Below are 18,924 nucleotides of genomic sequence, written 5' to 3' on the forward strand. Positions count from 1 at the left end.
GATGAGTCCTTGTGTTCCTGGTGTGATGTTAAACTGGTAGTTCTCTGGGGCAAGGGGCAGGGGAAGAGGGAAAAACACACTGCAGAGCTCTACTAAGCTTATCTTGCAAGCTTGACACTGTATATATTCTTCCTTTCAAAAGCATCTTGTTCTGTACAGGTTCTAGGGGAAAAATAATAGAAACCAAACACTTAATTTATACAAAGAGGTTTAAGTTTCATCTTAATGGAGCAGTCTTGCTTTTGTGCAGCTAACAGGAAAGTTCCTGCTCTTAGTAAGTGGAAAGCTTTTTCTTTGCATAGAAGAAGGGGGAGGAATTGAAAACACAATGAGGTGGAGAGGACCCGAGGTTACAAATTACAAAACAGCAAGAACAATTCTAGACATTGAGAGGTATGTTAATCTCTTCATTAGCAGAAGGATAGCTTGCAGATTGAGAGGCCTTTTAGCAGTCTTTATATAAGGGCCAAGTTTTGCATTTTCACAGGGGCAAAAGCAAATGGTATAGTGGATTTACAGGATAAAGCTGAGAACAAAATGCTGTGGTTGCCGATCTCCGTGTTTTCAGGGACTATGTTCTGCCAGAAGTGTATGTGTTGGTTATATAAAAAATTCAGAAAATAAAACACATAAGGTAAAATCATTAAATGCATCTAGATGCAGCATTTGTATAAACTGCATGAGGAGTCCTCTCTGTTAAAAATGATCAGACTACAGCAAAGTGAATGGTGCCACAAGGCTGTGGCATGCCTTAGGAAGTTTAGCAAATTCCTTGAGATATACATGAATTATTTTGTGTATGTAGAGTATTTTATGGACACAATGCTGTATGCTTTGTTTTTATCATTGGAATCTAAGGCCTTGCCCATGGAGCAGCATGGACATTTCAGCCTGTAAAACACCACCCTCCACTAAGGCCTGCATACCATTAAGCCATGAGGAGTTGGACTGACCGCCAAGACTCCTCTGGATATTCACCTAGCTACCGTTGCAAAAAATTTCGCAATTTACTCATTGGAATTAGAAAAAAAATCTACCCATTTGTAGTTGGCTGTGGGGCTGCGCCCTCCCTCTCAGAGCCAGCCTGGGTTCTAGTGGAGTTCATGTTAGCAGCTTCCCTCCTTGCTTAATGTAAGCATCCCTCTCCAGGTGTGAAAATGCCCAGGAGGGAAGGAGTCAGTAAAATAACATTTCCACTTTTCAAGTAGTTCTGAGCAAGTAGCTAAGAGGATATCGTGACCGAACGCTTCCTCAGTATTTTAAGGCAAACATGAGGCAAGGATCAGATAGAACAAAACAAAAAAAAAATCTTCAGATAGAAGAAACAGTTTAACTTGCACTAGCACAGGTCATTGCCTGCACCCATATGGATGACTGTAGTGTCATTATGTAATTACACTGGTAGCAAGAATCCCCAGGGGGGAGAGACCATAAATATTCGTAGACCTTAAGAACACGGAAAAAGAAATAACAGGCAATAAATTCCAGGAGAGAAAACTAAACCGCAGCAGGCTTCAAGACTTTTGTCTTAAGCATCGGGCTTGTCTGAGTGGGGGTGATAGCAGGGCTCTTCCCAGCACTGGTAGGGAATGTCTATGGGATAATTGGATGCTAAGAGATAAGCAGCCTCATTCACTGCAACAGCAGCAGTTGGGTGTAACTCTAATGAGAGTCATATAGGGGATGAATGTGCACTTTTCATCACTTTAATTGCTGTAACCTATCCAATCATGTCACCTATTATGATGTAATTATGAGATCAAGTTGAAGACTAATCATTTGTCCCACTGCCACATATTTTGCAGTTTCTCACAGCTGCTTGGTCGTCATAGGTCATAATTTTTCATACTTTGAAGGAAAAAGAAATAAAGTTGCTAATCATCTGGATTTTGAAGACAATCAACCAAACATGCTATGCTGCTGTCAAGAAATATGGGGCAGAACGTTCCTTTTCATTTAAACATATTGTTTTAGGGTTGCCTTGAAAAATATTATGATCTAGAGATTCATGATACTTTTTGTCAAAACAGAGCCCACTGTTTTATAGTTTGCTAGTTTGGCAACATCCTTGGTCATGGTCAGTGACAAAGCTCTGATAGTTTTTATAGGTGTTTTAGAGAGGTTTTGTGATGCTCCAAGTCCTCATACTTTTAAAAAATGTCAAATTTTGCCCATTAATACATCAGTAATTTTTAACGGTAACATGTTTGGAATTTTCAAGAGGGAGTTCACAGCTGAATTTGCACAGTCTGCATTTTTTTTCCATGGGAAGCAAGTAGTCTTAATCATTTACTCATGTTTATGAGGTTGCGTCCAAGTAGGAGCTAAGAAATTACTTGAGCAAAATATGAGGCAATCCAGTGGTCACTTCCAGGAATGACATGTTTGAATCACATGTCTTTTAAATAAAGTTAGCAATTGATCTAGTTATAATCTTTCCCAAAAGGTGTGGAGTAATGGGAGATGAATGCAAATAAGCAGGACTTGATAATTTCTAATATAGTGTGCCACTTATGCACACTGGAGAGGGCAGTTTATGTGCTGGTTTTTTGATCATGATACTTGTGCCTGTAAAACTAAGAGAGCTGAAAACAAATATAAGTTTGAGCTGAGTGACTACTTGGTTTAAAAGTAGTCATCCAGTGTACTCCAGATCTAGCTTGTCTTCCTAATTTCAAGGGTTATCATGCCATGTTGCAGTTTTCCTGCAGTGTATGATGTGAACTCAGTCTCAGGAGTTGAAAAGTAAGACCCTCTTTCTCTTCAGTTCATTTGTTCCAAGAGAGAGGGATGGGAATCATGCTTATTAATTTAGCAATTATGATGTGTGGGAATGTGGTCCCTCCCCCCTCCCTGTGCTCTGCACAGGCCCTGTGGAAGTCTGCACAGCATAAGCCAGTTATGCACAGTGGAAGCACAGGTCATAAATCTGCAATAATCATTATGTATGGAGAAAAAGCTTCTTGTGCAACTTTTCTGCATAGCATTGGGCCACTACGCCAATGAATCACAAGGTCAAATTCTTGTAATTCATACTGACACAGCTGTGGATCACAACTGTATATATAGTTTAAGGATTCATTGTGAATTCCTTTTGAAGCCAGGCTATTTATTGAATGTAAAAGCCTGATCAAATGTAATCTGTCTCTGTAAAAAACTTTTTGCCTTTTACAAATAATTAGAAAAATGTGAGTTTGAGTGAGTATTTTCTCCTCTTTTAATTACTTTAATTACATTAATGTACTATTGTGCCTGTTTATGAAATACAAAAACTTAGAGCCTGCTTTAGGTTCCTTGTCAGAGATGACTGCACAACAGAAAGTAAATATATCATATTGGTGAACCCTCAAATCTGTTTTGAACATTCTTTCTTCATAAGATAATAAAAAAATCAATAATTCATATTTGTTGCCACCTAAAGTTAGGTTTGTGTGGGCAGTATAATTTCTCAGATATTCCTTCCTAAAGCAAGAACTTTTAGCTTTCTTCTGTCTTTTTCTTTTCATTAAAGGTACTGTATTCTTAGTTATGACAGACATGCATGCTGGTAGTTGTTCTTTGCCCTAGGGTTCATAAATGGTCCTAAAGGCCTTTTTCCAAATGTGATAGACATAGTTGAGCTCAAGTTAGGTCTGCCTCCAAGACTTAAATTCAGCCTGTATTTTAATTTTTTGCTCTATATCCAGTATGGCACTTGTCCACCAAAATCAGACGTTCTTAGCCTCCTTCCCTTGAGCATGATGAAGGTTTATGTGCAGGGTGGTGGGGTTGGGCTGACTGTCCATGCAGATTCAGCCCAGGCATGCACCTCCTGGGGCTGCTTGCCTGCACAGGTGAGAGATATAAGGGCCAGGGCCAGGCATCCACTGTGTGAGCAGCTCTGCTGCCTGACCTTAGTTTCTATCTCCTGCTGCCTGGGCATGTTGAGTTCCCACACTAACATTTATCTATTTCATACACATTTGTCCCCAATAGCTTAAAAAGTTTGCGTGAACCCTTCATGGCTTCATTCTCCAGTGGATGAACAGAGCACCTGGGAACAAGGAAACCTTCATCTGTCATGAGCAGCTGGGGCAGAGAACAACTGTTTGTGGCCAAAGTCCCTGTAAGAGCCTCCACCACCCAGCCACAGTTCCTCATGTGCACAAAGAATCAGACAGCTTCACAGAGGAGATGCCTTGGGACAGTTTGGGTTAGTCTGGCACAAAAGGATTCAGGATGCACACCCAGAATGCCAAATGGTGAGCAGGGTGTTGGTGAAGTCAGCCACAGCTAAGACTGTTATTGACTGCTCCAACCAGGCCAAAACTAACCCTGGTAATAATTACCTGCTCAGGCTCTCCAGTTACCTCTGCTCTCAGAGAAGATCTGAGTCCCTGCAGTTTCTGGCTTTCTCATGCAGCACCTTGCTCATGAGGGATTTACAAGGACTCAGCACCTTTTCAGGAGTTACCATAATCTTTTAGGCTCAGACTTCTGCTGTGTACATTTGAATACTGTACCATTTATAGGTATTTGACTTCCTGTTTAAATAAAGATGAGCACGGTATATTAATCAATAATTGGGATTCATGTTAGCATGTGGAACTGTTTTCTAGCTGACTTTGTAGCTTTTACTTAGAAAAGAGAATGATCAAATGGATTTTGATTAGTTCTCATGGCATTATCTGATTCCTCTCCTATACTCCCACCAATATGCTCCTGTTACCAGGAGTCTAGAGAGGCAAATCCTATCCTCTAAATGAGCAGGAGCAGGAAGCCCAGCTGCTCTTCAGCCTGCCTCTCAGTTACCAACCACTCCAGAGCACATGTAGGTAATTTCACATTGGCTTCTGCTGGTTGCAGCCTGGATTTGGTGGACCATGAACTTTCACTTACTTCCTTGCATCTTATGCCCAGTATTTTTTATTGATGTTCTTTGTTCTACGTTACTGTCCCAGGATTTTTTGTTGTTGTTGTTGCTGCTGCTTTGATCTGTAGAATTACATTAATGCAATAAAATAGCAAACACTGAAGCAAAGGAAACTGTAGGGGGATAGAACATAAGTAAATAAAGGTAGTATAGAAAGTAATCTTACCCCCTAAAGAGTTGCAGCTGAGCCAATTATTGAGGATTAGGAGCAGGCCTGATTTTAACAGGCCACACCTGTAGCCAATCAAAAGAGTGTTATAAAAGAGTGTATTGGTTGGCTGAGGGGAACTGGAGTGAGTTGGCTGCTGTAAGGGTAAGGAAGAGTCAGTGCCTAGAGGAGCTGCCTATGAGAAACATCAAGGAGGTATGAAACTCTAGCAATATGGAACCTTGCAATGTAATTGCAATAGAACTCTTGTACTATAATGACAACAGGAAACAAAAACAGCATGACAGAGATACCATAGTCATAGAAAATAATAACATTTGCAGACAGCCATTCTACCAAGTAAAGGCTAACTTGTTGCTACATAAAGGAAATATTTATAGCTGTTTTGTTTTACTAGTATTATAAAGACACACTGATATACGATTCCTCATGTGTATTACATTTATCTGAAAAATTTGTGTGAAAATGCAGTGAACTATTTTTACTGGTATACAGACATTGGAGTAGATCTACCTGGGCACTCTGTGTGCCTGGAATCTCCACTAAATGAAGCATTACTGCTTAGTAGTCCTGTTTGGGCAGAGTCTCTTTGTTCAGATTAGTTTGTGGGCCTAATCTCAGGTACCTTGACATTACTGGGGGAGCCTCTCTTGATAGTAGTGCCAAATGTGTTTTGGTCCCATGCTTTCTAGATTCTAGTGCTGTAACATTTCAAGATGTTGCTGTATGCATAGCTCTTCATTCTGCTCAACTTCTGCAGCTTGCAGAGCAATGGAATACTGCATGTGTCTGCACCTAATTTAAATTGCTGTTAGGATGGTTATTCCCCAGTACACTGGACTGAGAACACAAATGCCCAGGGAGGCTGAAGGATATGGTCTTTACTTAACCTGTGCATTATTGTGAAAGGGCACATTAACCTTTTTTCAGAGAATAGTCGTTCTGTGGTTTGTGCTTTAGTAGAAATCCAAAACATGGCTGGAAAATAAATTTTAAAAAGATAAAAGATAAAACCAAAAACGAACCAAACAAACAATCCAAAAAACCAACTAAAAAAAAAAACCCACCTCCCACCCCAACCTAGCCACAAGAATCTTCTCAGAAATAATTGCTTTAGTTATTGTTTTAAAATTATTCATTCTCTTATATCCGTTTTGATACAGAGATTTTCCTCTTTTTAGTGCATCCCTTTCTTTGAGCTCCACTGAATCCTTTCAGCCTTAGAATAGGCAAATTATTGTGCTTGTGCATGTAAATAATACTGGAAAAATAATGTACTTTTCATAAAGCAGTTTAGATCTTTAATCTTGGGAGCATAAACATATGAACCTGTATGACATCCCTTGTTTAATGTTTGTCCTGTCTTAGCCTGCTTTGCATTGAGGTAGTGTTTGTCATTACAGCTTAAGCATGTAATTGTACTGCAAATCTTTTAGGAGTCCAGATGTGCTCACAATTAAAGGCCACCTCTTACTATTTGTGTTATCATAATGCACAGAGAGGTCACTGCTCTGTTGTGCAAGATCACACTCAAACATGTCATGAGCAGCAGACCCTGCTCCCCAGGTTTCCCTCTATTAAGGGACAATGATGTATCAGACCTAAATTTAGTTAACAATAGCAGCTGTTAGAGTGAAGGCTCAAACCCACTGGGTCAAAGGGTTCCTTTCTTTGCCTCACTTCCCCTCTTCCTGGAGCTCACCTGATGTTGTGTTGAGCTAATTCAATTTGCTGAGGTAGCAGAACATTCTCTTGCCAACAAGGTGGATGGCTTTCTGCTGTGCTGGGGACCTGAATTAGCTCAGGAGAGGATCAAAACAGTGCCAGAGCTGGTGCAAGGGGGAGGGAAGGACTGCACTGCTAGGGCAGGAAAGGAGAGGAAAGCAGGTCTGGGACCATGCCAGGGAATGCCAGAGCTGATGTCCTTCACAGGTGATAAATCCTCTCGGCATGGGATGCACCCTCACCGGCAGTGTGCGGGTGTAGCTCTGTGTGCCTGTGCCCTCCTTGCTCTGGCATCTGCCTGGCTTCTCAGTAAAGACAACTTCCTGAGGAAGGAACCTTCCCTCAGCCTGAAGGAAATTTCCTCAGCAAAAGAAAATAAAAAAGCTGGTTTAACACCCAAACCACCGTCTCGCTGTGATTCTGACAGCATGGCTGTGCCAGCTTGGGGGTCAGCACATATGGCTGTGGGCAGATAATACTCAGGCTGTTTAAAAGCATTGCAATTAATTTAAAATCAATACATCTAAATTCGAGTGACTGCTGCTGCAGTCAATGGAGTTGGCAGACTCAAATCAGTGGCGTTTTGAGATTCTTGAATGATCCCTGTGGCTCTCAGCTACTGGTCCAGAAGGGCAGGGGTTCCCTTGCTCTGGGATGACACCTGGCCTGAGGGCACACCTGGGATGGGCTTCCCCACTCCCCCAGGGACCCATGCCCTGGAGCCATCAGCCCCTGCCCCAGTGGTGCAAAGTCAGGGCCACTCTCCATCCCTGGGCAGCATCCCATCCTTGGCCTCTCTGTCCCTGGGAAGGTGCTGGATGATGGCCCTGGCTGCCCTGCTCTTGGCTGGGGGTGGGATGGGCTCTGCCCTGGGAACACCCTACCATGGTACCTGATAAAAACGGGAGCAAGCTCCCAGACTAAAGTGAATTCAGCTTTTATGATAAGAAAAAGAAAGGCCTAAAGCATTGCAACCCGCGGGCTGAGCAGGAGCATTCCTGTTGAGGATGTTGCAGCACTGGTGCTGGGTCTTCTCAGCAGTGGGGTCCCTGATGTTCCAGATGGGGCAGCACAAATTCAGTGGGTCGGAAGCCCCTTTTTATCCTGCGTTTTGTCCCTTTGAATTGTTTTCTTTTTGGATCCTTCAGTTGCATGAAGGTTTAAGGTGCTTGATTGGCCCATTACAGTTCTGTCCAGGCTGGCTCGTTTTTGCTTGGGGGGTGCTGCACTTTGCTTAGGTGTGTTATGCTTATAACTACCCTTTTAACCCCTTTTACAATATAATAACCAAACTAACAGTACATGCTTAACCATCTATCAACTATTTTACATCAGTTTCTAACCTATTTTTGACAGTACCTAAACACTGCTAGTCCTGGGTGAACATCTGGTGCTCCCTCCAAGAGAGAGGGTGTGACTGGGGACCTGTGTTTAGGGAATGGGACCAAGGCCCATGTTCCCCATAGCAGGGGATTGGGTGCACAGTGGAGGAGCTCAGCAGGGGCTGGCCCTCATCAGGTTGATCTGAATCTGGGGGCTGTGGAACCCTGCTCAGGCCTTTCCCTGCACCCAGAAGGGCAAGGAGCAGACTTGTCTAAAGTCAAAGCAGCTGTTGGTGTTCCAGAGGGGTTTGAAACCCTTGGAGGATAAAGCCTGAAGCTGACCGGGCTGCCTGTGGTGTTGGTGCATGTTAGCAAGTTGAGACAGTGTTGTCTTGCCCACAGCATTTACTGTAGCGGTTATTGCAGGTGGAAATGATGTGCTGGATTAACATCCCCAGGATTTCTCCTGATGGTAGATCTCAGCTAATTATGGTCTTCCCTGGGAATGTTTCCCTCTGCTTCAGAAAAGAAGGGATTAGATATACCTCCAACTGTTTGCAACAAGCCTGTGTTTTAGAGAACATCCTTAATTTTTTTTTCCCCTCCTGTGAGGAGGCTTGCTCTTGCTTGCATGGAGAAAAGGATCTGCTTGTTCCTGTGCACCAGTGTCAGTGCCTGTACCCAGGGGTGCTGCTCAGTCAAGAAGAGGAGGGTGGGAATTTATGGGGGAAGAAGGACTGGGACTCTAGATACCTACCAAAAGGTCAGTGAGAAGTGCATCCAAATAACAGTCCAGCAACACACTTTCTCAGGCTGGTGATTGAAATGGTCAAATCCAGCACCAGTTAATTCCTGTCTCCACAATGGGCACTGTTGCTTCTCAATCTGTAAGGAGCTCAAGGCAGATGGGCTCTCTCCTGGATTGCTGGATAAGCAATTTCTTTTTATGGAACTACTGGGAGATGAAATGTTCAGGTATTTGGGAATGCCATGGAAACCAGGAGGTGTTAGAGGTAGAGACTTTTATGGGAGATGTTTATTCAAACTGCACACCTGACTGTTCTGAAGATCTTTACAAAGATTGAAGATTGTGTAATCTGTACTACTGCTTCTGCACCTTTTGTCTTTTTCTCCTAATCTAGATTTTATATCTTCTTACACACTCATCTAGTGCTCAGAACAGTAAGTCACTCCCTCTGTGGTATACAATCTTCTTTCCTTCTGTTTCCCTCTAAAACCCTTTGCACATCTTTTTCATGCAATCCTCTTCAGACATCCTGCATCAGGCCATGTTACACTCACACTGTGCACTGCCTGCTATTTGTGTATGTTAAAATTTAGTTTTCTTCAAATTTCAGATAGCACATTTGATCAGTAATAATCAGGAGATAACTAATAGATAACACAGTTGAACAAATCACTGAATAGCTTTGCAGATACTTTGCCAACTCACCCTCTTTAAAGAAATACAAAAAAGTGCAAGCTTTGCCTACTTAACAGCAAGGTTTTTATTGTTGCTTTGTGCTCACTTTCTCCTAATGTTGTGTATGATGATTACACAAACATAGTTTAATAAACTCTAATATATTATTTTTCTTTTTAGAGTTGAATTTTTTAGCAATGTATTTATAAATCCATGTTACCCTTTAGCATTTCTTATCTTTTCTATCCTGGCCTAGCTTTTACATCTCTTCCTGTTAATCTCCACAGCTCAAATTTGCCTAGTCTGAAATCCATCATTGTGCATCGTTTAATGAGACATTTCTCCAGTCATCATTACTGCAGATCAATAGAAGCAAATCCCTGTCTCCTGACTGGTTTAGCTAAGGATCTCATGCATGACTGTCTTTCCAATTTGATCCAGTTTAACAGTCTGTTTCTCCCTCCCCCCTCCCCAACCCCACTTTTCTAATCTGCAGAGATAGATATAAATCTTGAGCCAGACTCCAGGGGGTTTCTCTTGTACGGCCTTCCCTCTGTTTGTGTACAGCACTCCCTGACCGACTGGCCGCTCTTGCCAGACAAACAGCTGTCTTGGCAGTTGCACTAACAAATGAAAGGGGAAGGAGGGAGGCCAGGGCAGTGGAGGGAACCTTTTTGCCCTAAGGGTCCTTGTTCATTTACTTTACTAAGAAATTCAAAATCTAATGGGGACCCATTGCTGGAGGGAAAACGCGAATAATCTATGATCTTTGGAAAAGAGTGTAAATCCATTATCACTTAGTACTTCACATCAGCGTATCTTTTCACAATGACCTCCCCGAGACAAAGATAGAAACTGATAAGTAAAAGCTGAGATTTTCCTTTTCATTGCTCTGCCCTGTAGGCTGGTTGAGGGATTGACAGCTTTTCCTTTCTCTCTTTTCCTTTCTCAGCTCTCCCAGCTTTCCTTCTCATCAAGATAAGGACTCACGAACGGTGGTCTATCTTCAAAGAATTTTTGGTGCTGTGTGGCTGGACGCAAACAGCCCAGTTAGGCACAAACATCTGCGGGCCTTTGAGTGCCCCTGCCTGCCTCCTCAGCCATCCCGTGTCCAGTTTTTGTTGTCCTGCCGATTCCTGCTGTGTGCTGCTGTTTTGTGAAACTGTGCACAGATGTGTTCAAGAGGCAGCACAAAGACAGTTGTTTCATTTGATGAGATTTTAGGTGCCTGACTCAAACGTGGGAGGAGATTTAAAAGTAGATTGCTGGAATGGGTATTACCTTGAATTTTTTGGCCAAACTTTGTGGTTGAGGTTGCTGTCACAAGGGCAGGAATGATGGCACAACTCCAGGTCTGGATCAGCTGGGAGCTGACCGTTTGAGAGCTTTTGTCCTGTACTATTAAAATAAGCTGAAGTTGCCATCCGTTTATGTTAATGTGTTGGTCTGTAACCTTTTGGCAGCCCAGAAGGTGTTTCCCAGCTGATCTTTCTGGCTGTATGTGCAACAGCCTGTGGCTGTGCACTGGGGTGAATGCTGGAGGCTGCCAACCCACCTTGAGCCAATAATTTTAATCTTTTGCTCTAAGTGCAGCAAAGCACTAAAGCTCTGTGTCTTTGATCCTTTAAATGCTTATATTATACCATTCATGTGTACATATGCACAGGCTTGTGCATGTCCATGCCCAGGAAAGCTTTGTTTTTTGGATCATGATGATTTCAGGTATAAGGAAGCTGTTAGTTATTCACCTTACTGGCAGTAATAAGGTACTTGTTTTTCCTCAAGGTATGATAGCCCTTTACTCATTGCTATCGGGCTGACCATTTGTCTGTACATAGTTCTATTTTTCTTACAAGAGACTCAAAAGAACTTGAAAGATGAATCCATAGTTTGTAAAGAGCTCTGATATGTACTTCTGTCCAGGTAAGATCAAGTTTTCTTTTCTCTATTTTTCTCTTAATTCTCAGTCTTGTCCCTTGCAGATATACTGGTCTGTACTTGTGCTGCTCTTTGTGATAAAGAAAATGATATTCTGTAGGGAGATCTGTAATATAAAGGACTAGGTTATTAATGATATCTCACAAAATTTGGTCCCCTAGTACCACATCAGGGTGCAGTGCAATGGAAGTGATGTACTTAAAAATTACACTTATTGCTTTGTTATTTACAGATATTGCAAACAGTCCTTTTAAAGTTCAGCTTCTAAAGCCCATACAATGCTCTCTTCTTGTAGAATTCCTGAAATTCAGGTTAAAAATCTAAAGACTCAGGTGACTGTTACTATTTGTTCTCCCAATGTGTTCAAAGGAAGGTAAACAAGAAAGGAGATATTGTAGTGCTTTTTTTTTTTTTCTTTGAAAGTCGTGTTTTATAGGATGTTACAGTGACACCTGGTGGAAAACGGTGCTGGAAGTTTAAGAAAAATTTCTGCACCATTTGAGTAGTTCGTTTGTATGGTGTCTTTAATATTACTATTTTATTAACTAACTGTAATTGTTAGAGCCCATTTGTGTGAGGCATGTGTGCACTACCCCTATATAAGTGTGCAAAGACACACACTCATAGACTGACAAGAGTAATCCTCATCAGTAACAGCCGAGCTTTCTGGTTACAAAGTGTTCATTATGTGTATTTGATAGTAACCAAGTTTCCTTGTCTGAAAAGCCAAATACTGTATTGTTATGGTGCTGTGGGCTTTTTCTTCTGACTAAGATGCACTTTGATTATATTCCTCACCAGGAGTTAACCTGGTTCTTAACCTGGTGGAGTCATCGTCCCTGGAAGCATTCAAGAAACCCATGGACATGGCATTTAATGCTGTAGTTTAGTTGGCATAGTGGTGTGCAGTCAAAGGTTGGACTCGGTGATCTTGGAAGTCTTTTCTAACTATAATGATTGTATGATTCTGTGCTTCTCATCTCCCAGTGCTTCTCCCTATACATCCTGATAAAACACCCTAGATATCCTAACAAAGAGTTCCTTTAAAAAAAAACCAAAACAAATTAAAAAAAAAAAAGTTGACTATTTAAATGCTATTAAAAGATTTTTTAAAAAAGTTTGAACTTAGGCTTATCCTTTTACCTGTCCTGCATCTAAGTTAGTAATTTAAATCCATGCCAGACAACACTCTTAATCCTGAGTGACCACATAGATCAATTGTTGAAGTCTGATTTTGCTCCACATCAGCACTAGCACAAATAATACCCAGGAACAGTTTGGGATATAGTAAATCTAAGAGCCACTGACCATAGGTATTTCAGCTATGCCTATCCTCTCTTGGATGAATGAGAGATTTTTAAAGTGTGGATGTGGGTACATTGTCCCCATGCCACTTGCTGAGGTATTGATGTGGGTACATTGAATTTACTGTTACAGACCTAAAAGTCCTAGAGACCAAATCCTGAAGGTCCAAAATGTCCTTACTGTCCAAAGCCAAAGTTCTTTGCTTCAGGAAGAAATTGCAGCCTCCATCTCCTGTCACCAGCTTCCTCTTCAGTGTTGCTGGTCATGTGAGCTCTGATGAAACTTCTTCAGCCAAGATGAGCTGGATTAGCAGAGACCTACTATTTAAGCAGTCAGACTAAACTGGCTTATTTTGGCTGGATCTAAGGAGCTCCTTCTTGAGCAGCTTTGCTCATGGGCTGGAGTGGGGGCAGCATCCTTCTGGAGTGGAGAAGTGACAAGCAAATTGGGCAGTAATTCCCCCACACCTGCATAGCTGAAAGCAAATCTCACCCTAGATGAGCCTTACTCTCATCTGGAAGCTGCCTTGAGTAATAAAGACTGAGACACTGCACAAGGAAACCCCCAATACTTCCCAGGGCAACTGAAAAAAAAGGAAAGGAGGAACCTGGTCCTAAAAGCCTTTCCTTCCTTGGACCATGTTGAGCCACATGCTTCCCAATATTCATTGTCTGTCTCCATCCTGGCTTTTCCTTTCCTCCTGCCCTAGTACATTTACTCCTTTCACTGCATGGGCAGAACAGCACAGGGGATTCTACTTCAGCCTGAGCCAGAAAAAACAGCATCAGGTTAATGCCAACCAATTCACCTCTGCTGCTGCTGGGTTACTGTTAACCAGGTTCCCAGCCTGTTTTATTGCATGGCTGCAGAAATGTTTCCTTGGCAAGTCAATGGGGCTTGGAAAAGTATGGTGGGAAAGCAGGTACCCTGTCTAAGCAGCAATAACAGGATGTGCCAGCCTCAACTGATCATCAAAATGCTGGGTTATTCATAAAGTAGCACATTTGATCTATAATGAGTAATACACATGCACAAAATGACATAGCATTTGTTTATATATACATCTAAATGTGTGTGTGTATGTAAGCTGGATTGATCTTCTACTGCAGAATTACTCTGGATATCTCTGCAGGTACAGCACAGATGTGCCACAGACCAGAGCCTGGATGTGTCTTAAGCTTGACTTTCCATGGACCTCTTTAATGTGAGTCTTCAGCTTTCAACTTCAACCACTCTTTAAATCAGACACATGGTTTGTCTATCAGCTTTTTTTTTCTTCCATGATATGGATTTAAACTTACTTGTACAATTGAGCCTCCTCATCTACAGAGCCTCTAGCAAATTGGCTCTGGTTAGTTTGTGTCTAGATTGCATCTGAAGGCAGGCACTGGTCTGTTCTGCATGATATTCTGGTGTGGAAACAACATTTGGAAACAGTCATTCAAAAAAAGATTAATTAAAATTTTTGCTATGTCTGATATGACCAATGGTGTTCTAACAATGTTATTCATCATCAACACAAATTTTCGTAGTTGCATCCACATACAAATACTTAGAAATATCTTGATCTAGTCAAAATTAACATTAAGCTGTTTTTTTCCCACCGTTTCCCTGTTTCTGTGTGGCTTGGAGCACCTGATCAAGCATTGCCCTTGGTTTCCTTTTCACGTTAATGATGTTTGTGTAAGTCGATACACTGACTTTCATTTGTCAGCTCTTTTGTTTCAGTGGCTTAATAAGAAACTATGAAATAGAGGTTGCGTAACCTCAAGACAAGTGCTCCAGGAAGCTGAGAAGTTGTTGAAGGAGCGGAGTGTAAACTAGGATTCAGAAAATATTTTAGTGATCTGACGTGCAGAAATTTCAGTTGTATCTCCATCCCCTAAACTAGAAGGAGTTTGTATGGCTGAGTCAAGGGAAGAGGCACATTACCAGATGAAATTGTTTGAGTTATGAAGAACACTTGCCTGTGGGTTTTCCCCCCAAAAAGGCTTGTTGCTCTTTGCTGTCTATGGATCTCTGCAGTGTACTGTGCTTTCTCAAGGAACTGTCAAAACTTATGTACAAGTAACCTGGTAAGTTTTCAAAACCTGTACCTAATCTTTTGAAATACAGATTGTTGTTTGCACTGTAAAAACTTCATATTGCATATCAGTGTTTGCAAAATTTCTCTAAAGAATGTTTTTTATGAAGAGCAGAGTTTGAGAATTAATGTTTAATATTTGAATTTGTGGAATCTGGTAAGGAACAAATCTCACTACTCTGACTGCATGCAATTACTATAAATGCTAAAGACCCTGGATGGTGGGGAAGATAAACTTTTATTCTTTCAGTTTATTCCTTTTAGTTATTCATTTTAGCCTAGTCCAGGGCTTTTGTTATATAATTGAGGAAAACTGTAAAGTCACATTAAATTTTCTGTCTGTGACACACAGCAATACCCTGAACCTAGCTGCAGCTTAATTTTCAAGTTATCTGGTTTAAATTGTGGGTAATTCTGTAAGTATTAAAATTAGTGGTTAGATCCTTAGTTTTATACTTTCTTAATATTCCTTGGAATAGTGTGCAATACATTCTACAACCACAAGACAAAGATATGCAAAACCTCTGAAATCTAGATAATTATTCTGCCTTCAGGAGTTGCCTCCTTGCCTCTATTTGCCAGAAATGTGTTGATGTGTTTTAGAGCACTGTGTATCTTTGCTTTGTAAAAAGGACATTTTGTGACTTGGTGCTAATTGTGGAAGCCTGCTGCAGAGAGCTATCACCTGCTCTATTTTATTTCATACACTTCCCTGACAGTTCCTTTAAAACTATTTGGAGCTCTTTCACCAGTGAAAGAGTTAATTGCCTTCCCTGATGGAAACCTATCATGTAGTGATAACTTTAATGGGGATCCTTTCATTTAAGTTTAAATTAATTCAGAATAAGAAAGAAGCTGCTCTTCCTTTCAGCTTTGAAAGACAGGAAAATCACATTTATGTTCAGTGAATGTATTGATTCAGGTGTGAAAAATGTAATCTTTGAGTCTGAGAGTTGTAGATCTTATTTTTCTCCTCTGATCTACTTGTTGTGTTCGATTTTTATTTTTTTTTTATTTTGTGACAGCTCTGATTCTCACTATTATCACGGTGTACCCAGTGCACTGAAAATTTCTTCCTAGAGTTGTTTTTAAAGGCTGCTCTTACCTGGTTTCAGGTCAAAAATTTAAGAGCTGCTATTCAGCTTCTCTAAGGTTGTTGCATACATCCTCAAATCATTTGCACTTGAGTGACAGTGATACAGGTCTTGCACACTCTGAATGACGTGAAAAAGCAGGCACTTTTGGCAGGAGAGGAAGGGTGGTGGCGATCACCATATGGCTGCGTAAAACCCCTTCAAAAGGTGCCCAGACAAAAGGCATTTCGCTTGGAGGAAGGTCTTTCCGCTCCCAGGAGGTCAAAGCCACTTGGCTTTGTCCTTTAAGCCCAACATATTTGTGAAGGATTTGTTATTGACTCAGTGAACCAGAATGGGGAGTTAAGAGCCAAATTCCTACCTCAGACAGTTTGACAAACACCAACTGATTCCGCCAATGTCTTTGTTTGATGGTATCTGGGAAATCAAGTGAGAAGCTACTTCTCAACAGTAAATTTCTCCAGATGAGTAAACATCAGCTGAAGAAAATTCAGTTTACAAGAAGCCAATGACTTAGTGTGTTTTAATCAAAGAATTTTGGGGAAATATTTTGGTACTTTTAAAAAATTATATATTTTCCTACAGGAAGGAGAACTTGGAATTACTAACCTTTGCAATGTTAGTGACATCACTGGAGCAGTGAGTAATGGTTTACTTTTTTTAATTACTGACATTTTATGTTCCTGGTATTTGAATACAATGGGTACAATGATCATATTTTCAAAGAATGCATGAAAATGTGCACAGGTGCCTGTCTAGCATAAGTCACTAAGTTGAGTGGGTAGATTTGGTTCAAGTTATTGGAGACATGGCTATAATTTTTATTTAAAGAAAATGTGTAAAGGGTGATGATCTCTGCTGTGAGTTATGTTCACAGTTGTGATCTACAAAGTTTATAACCTCTCATTTTTGAGACAACGAGTCAAAACTAGTGTTGCATCCAACATGCAAATCATTAAGACTGTCTTATTCAGTTACCTCTGTACAGTCAAGTAGTTTATTTAATTTCCTCAGTGATTCAGTGTAAGAAAACCTATAATTGTTGAACATTTAAAGTTCTCTAGGACTTCAAATGGTTGTGTCCATCATGGGGGTTTAATGTGAGCTTTCCATAGGAGTGTTCTTGGAGGACTTCAGCTGATTTCCTAGTTCAGATTGCAAATGCAGTTCAAGCTGGTGGTGATAGGTAACATAGAGAATAAAACTTTTCAGCTCCCATGAAGTTGCTGAATAAAGCTTAAAGACTAACTGGCAAAAAAAAAAAAAAAGGATGTAAAGGGATGCATACAGGATGATAAGCATGATTGGAACCAGGGGAGATGAGGTCTACAGTGGGGTTTTTGCAAATTATGTAACAAGAAGCAACAGTGCATGCCCAAAGAAAAAGTTCAAGGAAGGGCCACCTTTAATATTGAAGCATTCAGTGAATATGGCCACCAGAGACCTCTCTTGATAAACCTCCAGGACCATAACAGGACTTCCAATAGGAGGCAGATACATGGAAATTAGTTCTAGGAAAGTGATGTTCATGTATTAGATAATTTTATAATACCTATAAAACACAATTTATAGGTATGATTATAGTAGATAAATATTTTTTTGAAAAGTCTCACAGCACACACAGAAATTAGATGTCCTTCTGTGTGTCTTGTACAGATAAAGAATGCCTGCTTTCTAATGGCTCAGATTCTGTTAGAAAGTTTTTTCCTGCCACTTTCAGTATCAGTGATTATACATATTCTTTGAAGAGTGGTGGAGAATTCAGTCTTCAGTATTTGCCACAGACTAGTATCAAACAGCCTCTCAGCACCTGATATCTAATGAGGCTGGGCCATTTATGATGCTGGGACCATAAAAGTCTGTGTTGTCAGTGACAATACATAGCAAGGTTGACTCACCTATTTAATTTACTGAGTATCTTTGCTCAGTGTTATCAAGTTTTCACTATAATTTTCATGAGGCTTTTCAACACTCAGTATCAGTCTTCTGCTTCTAAAGTTGTTCCAGCTTCCCTTTAAAAAGAAAAACCTTCACAATCACTAAGAAGTAGATGGGACAGCATAAACAAGAGAGGTCCAATATCAAAACTGAGCAACATAATATTTATTACTTCTCTGAAAACTCATGGTTTTAAAGCCAATGCCTATTGGCATGCACATGTGGAAGGGCTTGTGCTGAACAGCTTTCCTCTGTGCTTTGCTGTCCTGCACACAGCAGATTTGCTGCTTCTGCACAGAGTAAAACACAGTGCTAAAACAAAGCTGGGATGGTGGGAGCACTGACTACATCATAGCTGGCTGAGTAAACTCATTCCCACAACAAGACTGAATTTATTTTGCTTTGTATTTGATTTTGGATGGAGAAGGGCACTATATGACACAACTCTTACTGTAGGATCTGAGTACTTATAATACCCATGTATACCTTTAATGTGTTGCTAATGCTGGAGTAACCCTTGCCTTTGGAATTCTGCTTTCAAAGTCATTTTTAAAGCCATCCTCTGTCTTTGCAGTGTACACAGGGATGTCAGTTTTGGAATGCAACCGTGCGAACTGACTGTCCACTGAAATGTGTGAGTATTACCTGAACTTTGGCTCTAGAGCTCTTGTCTCCAGCCTGTCAAGCATTGTATCCAATGGCAGATGTTCAAAATCCAATCAGAGCAATGTTTCTGTAAAAAGATGTAATGCCTACATTTTTTTTCTCCGTTCCTTATAAATTCTGTTTTGGAAAATTAATATTTCTTGTTATGCAAGTTGCATAGCAACAAGAATAACAAGAATCTAATATCAAAGGTTTTCAATTAGTTTGTCAGAATATATGTATTTTGCAGTTCATTAAGCTTAATGCAGGTTTTTAGACAGTGAGAATGCACTAGTGCTTTTCAGGATTTTACTCTATTGGACTTGTTTCAGAGTTGCATGCAGATGTAAATGAAGCAGATTTTAGGCCC

The 18,924-nt window shown here is 40.7% G+C and overlaps 1 protein-coding gene across 1 annotated transcript in view; it reads left to right on the forward strand.

Annotated features, from left to right (window-relative positions):
- Positions 1–14,618: 14,618 nt before the first annotated feature.
- ROS1 (ROS proto-oncogene 1, receptor tyrosine kinase) overlaps positions 14,619–18,924 on the forward strand; it is a 67,918-nt gene continuing 63,612 nt past the window's right edge. Inside the window, exons 1-3 of the mRNA XM_071438097.1 lie at positions 14,619–14,869; positions 16,557–16,610; positions 18,484–18,543. Of these exons, the coding sequence (XP_071294198.1) occupies positions 14,747–14,869; positions 16,557–16,610; positions 18,484–18,543 (237 nt within the window). The 5' untranslated portion in view covers positions 14,619–14,746. The remainder of the gene's footprint in view (positions 14,870–16,556; positions 16,611–18,483; positions 18,544–18,924) is intronic.

This window comes from Agelaius tricolor, unplaced genomic scaffold (genome assembly GCF_023055355.1).
Source record: "Agelaius tricolor isolate 1412-34295 unplaced genomic scaffold, bAgeTri1.0.p SCAF_1, whole genome shotgun sequence".
NCBI classification, from domain to species: Eukaryota; Metazoa; Chordata; class Aves; order Passeriformes; family Icteridae; genus Agelaius; species Agelaius tricolor.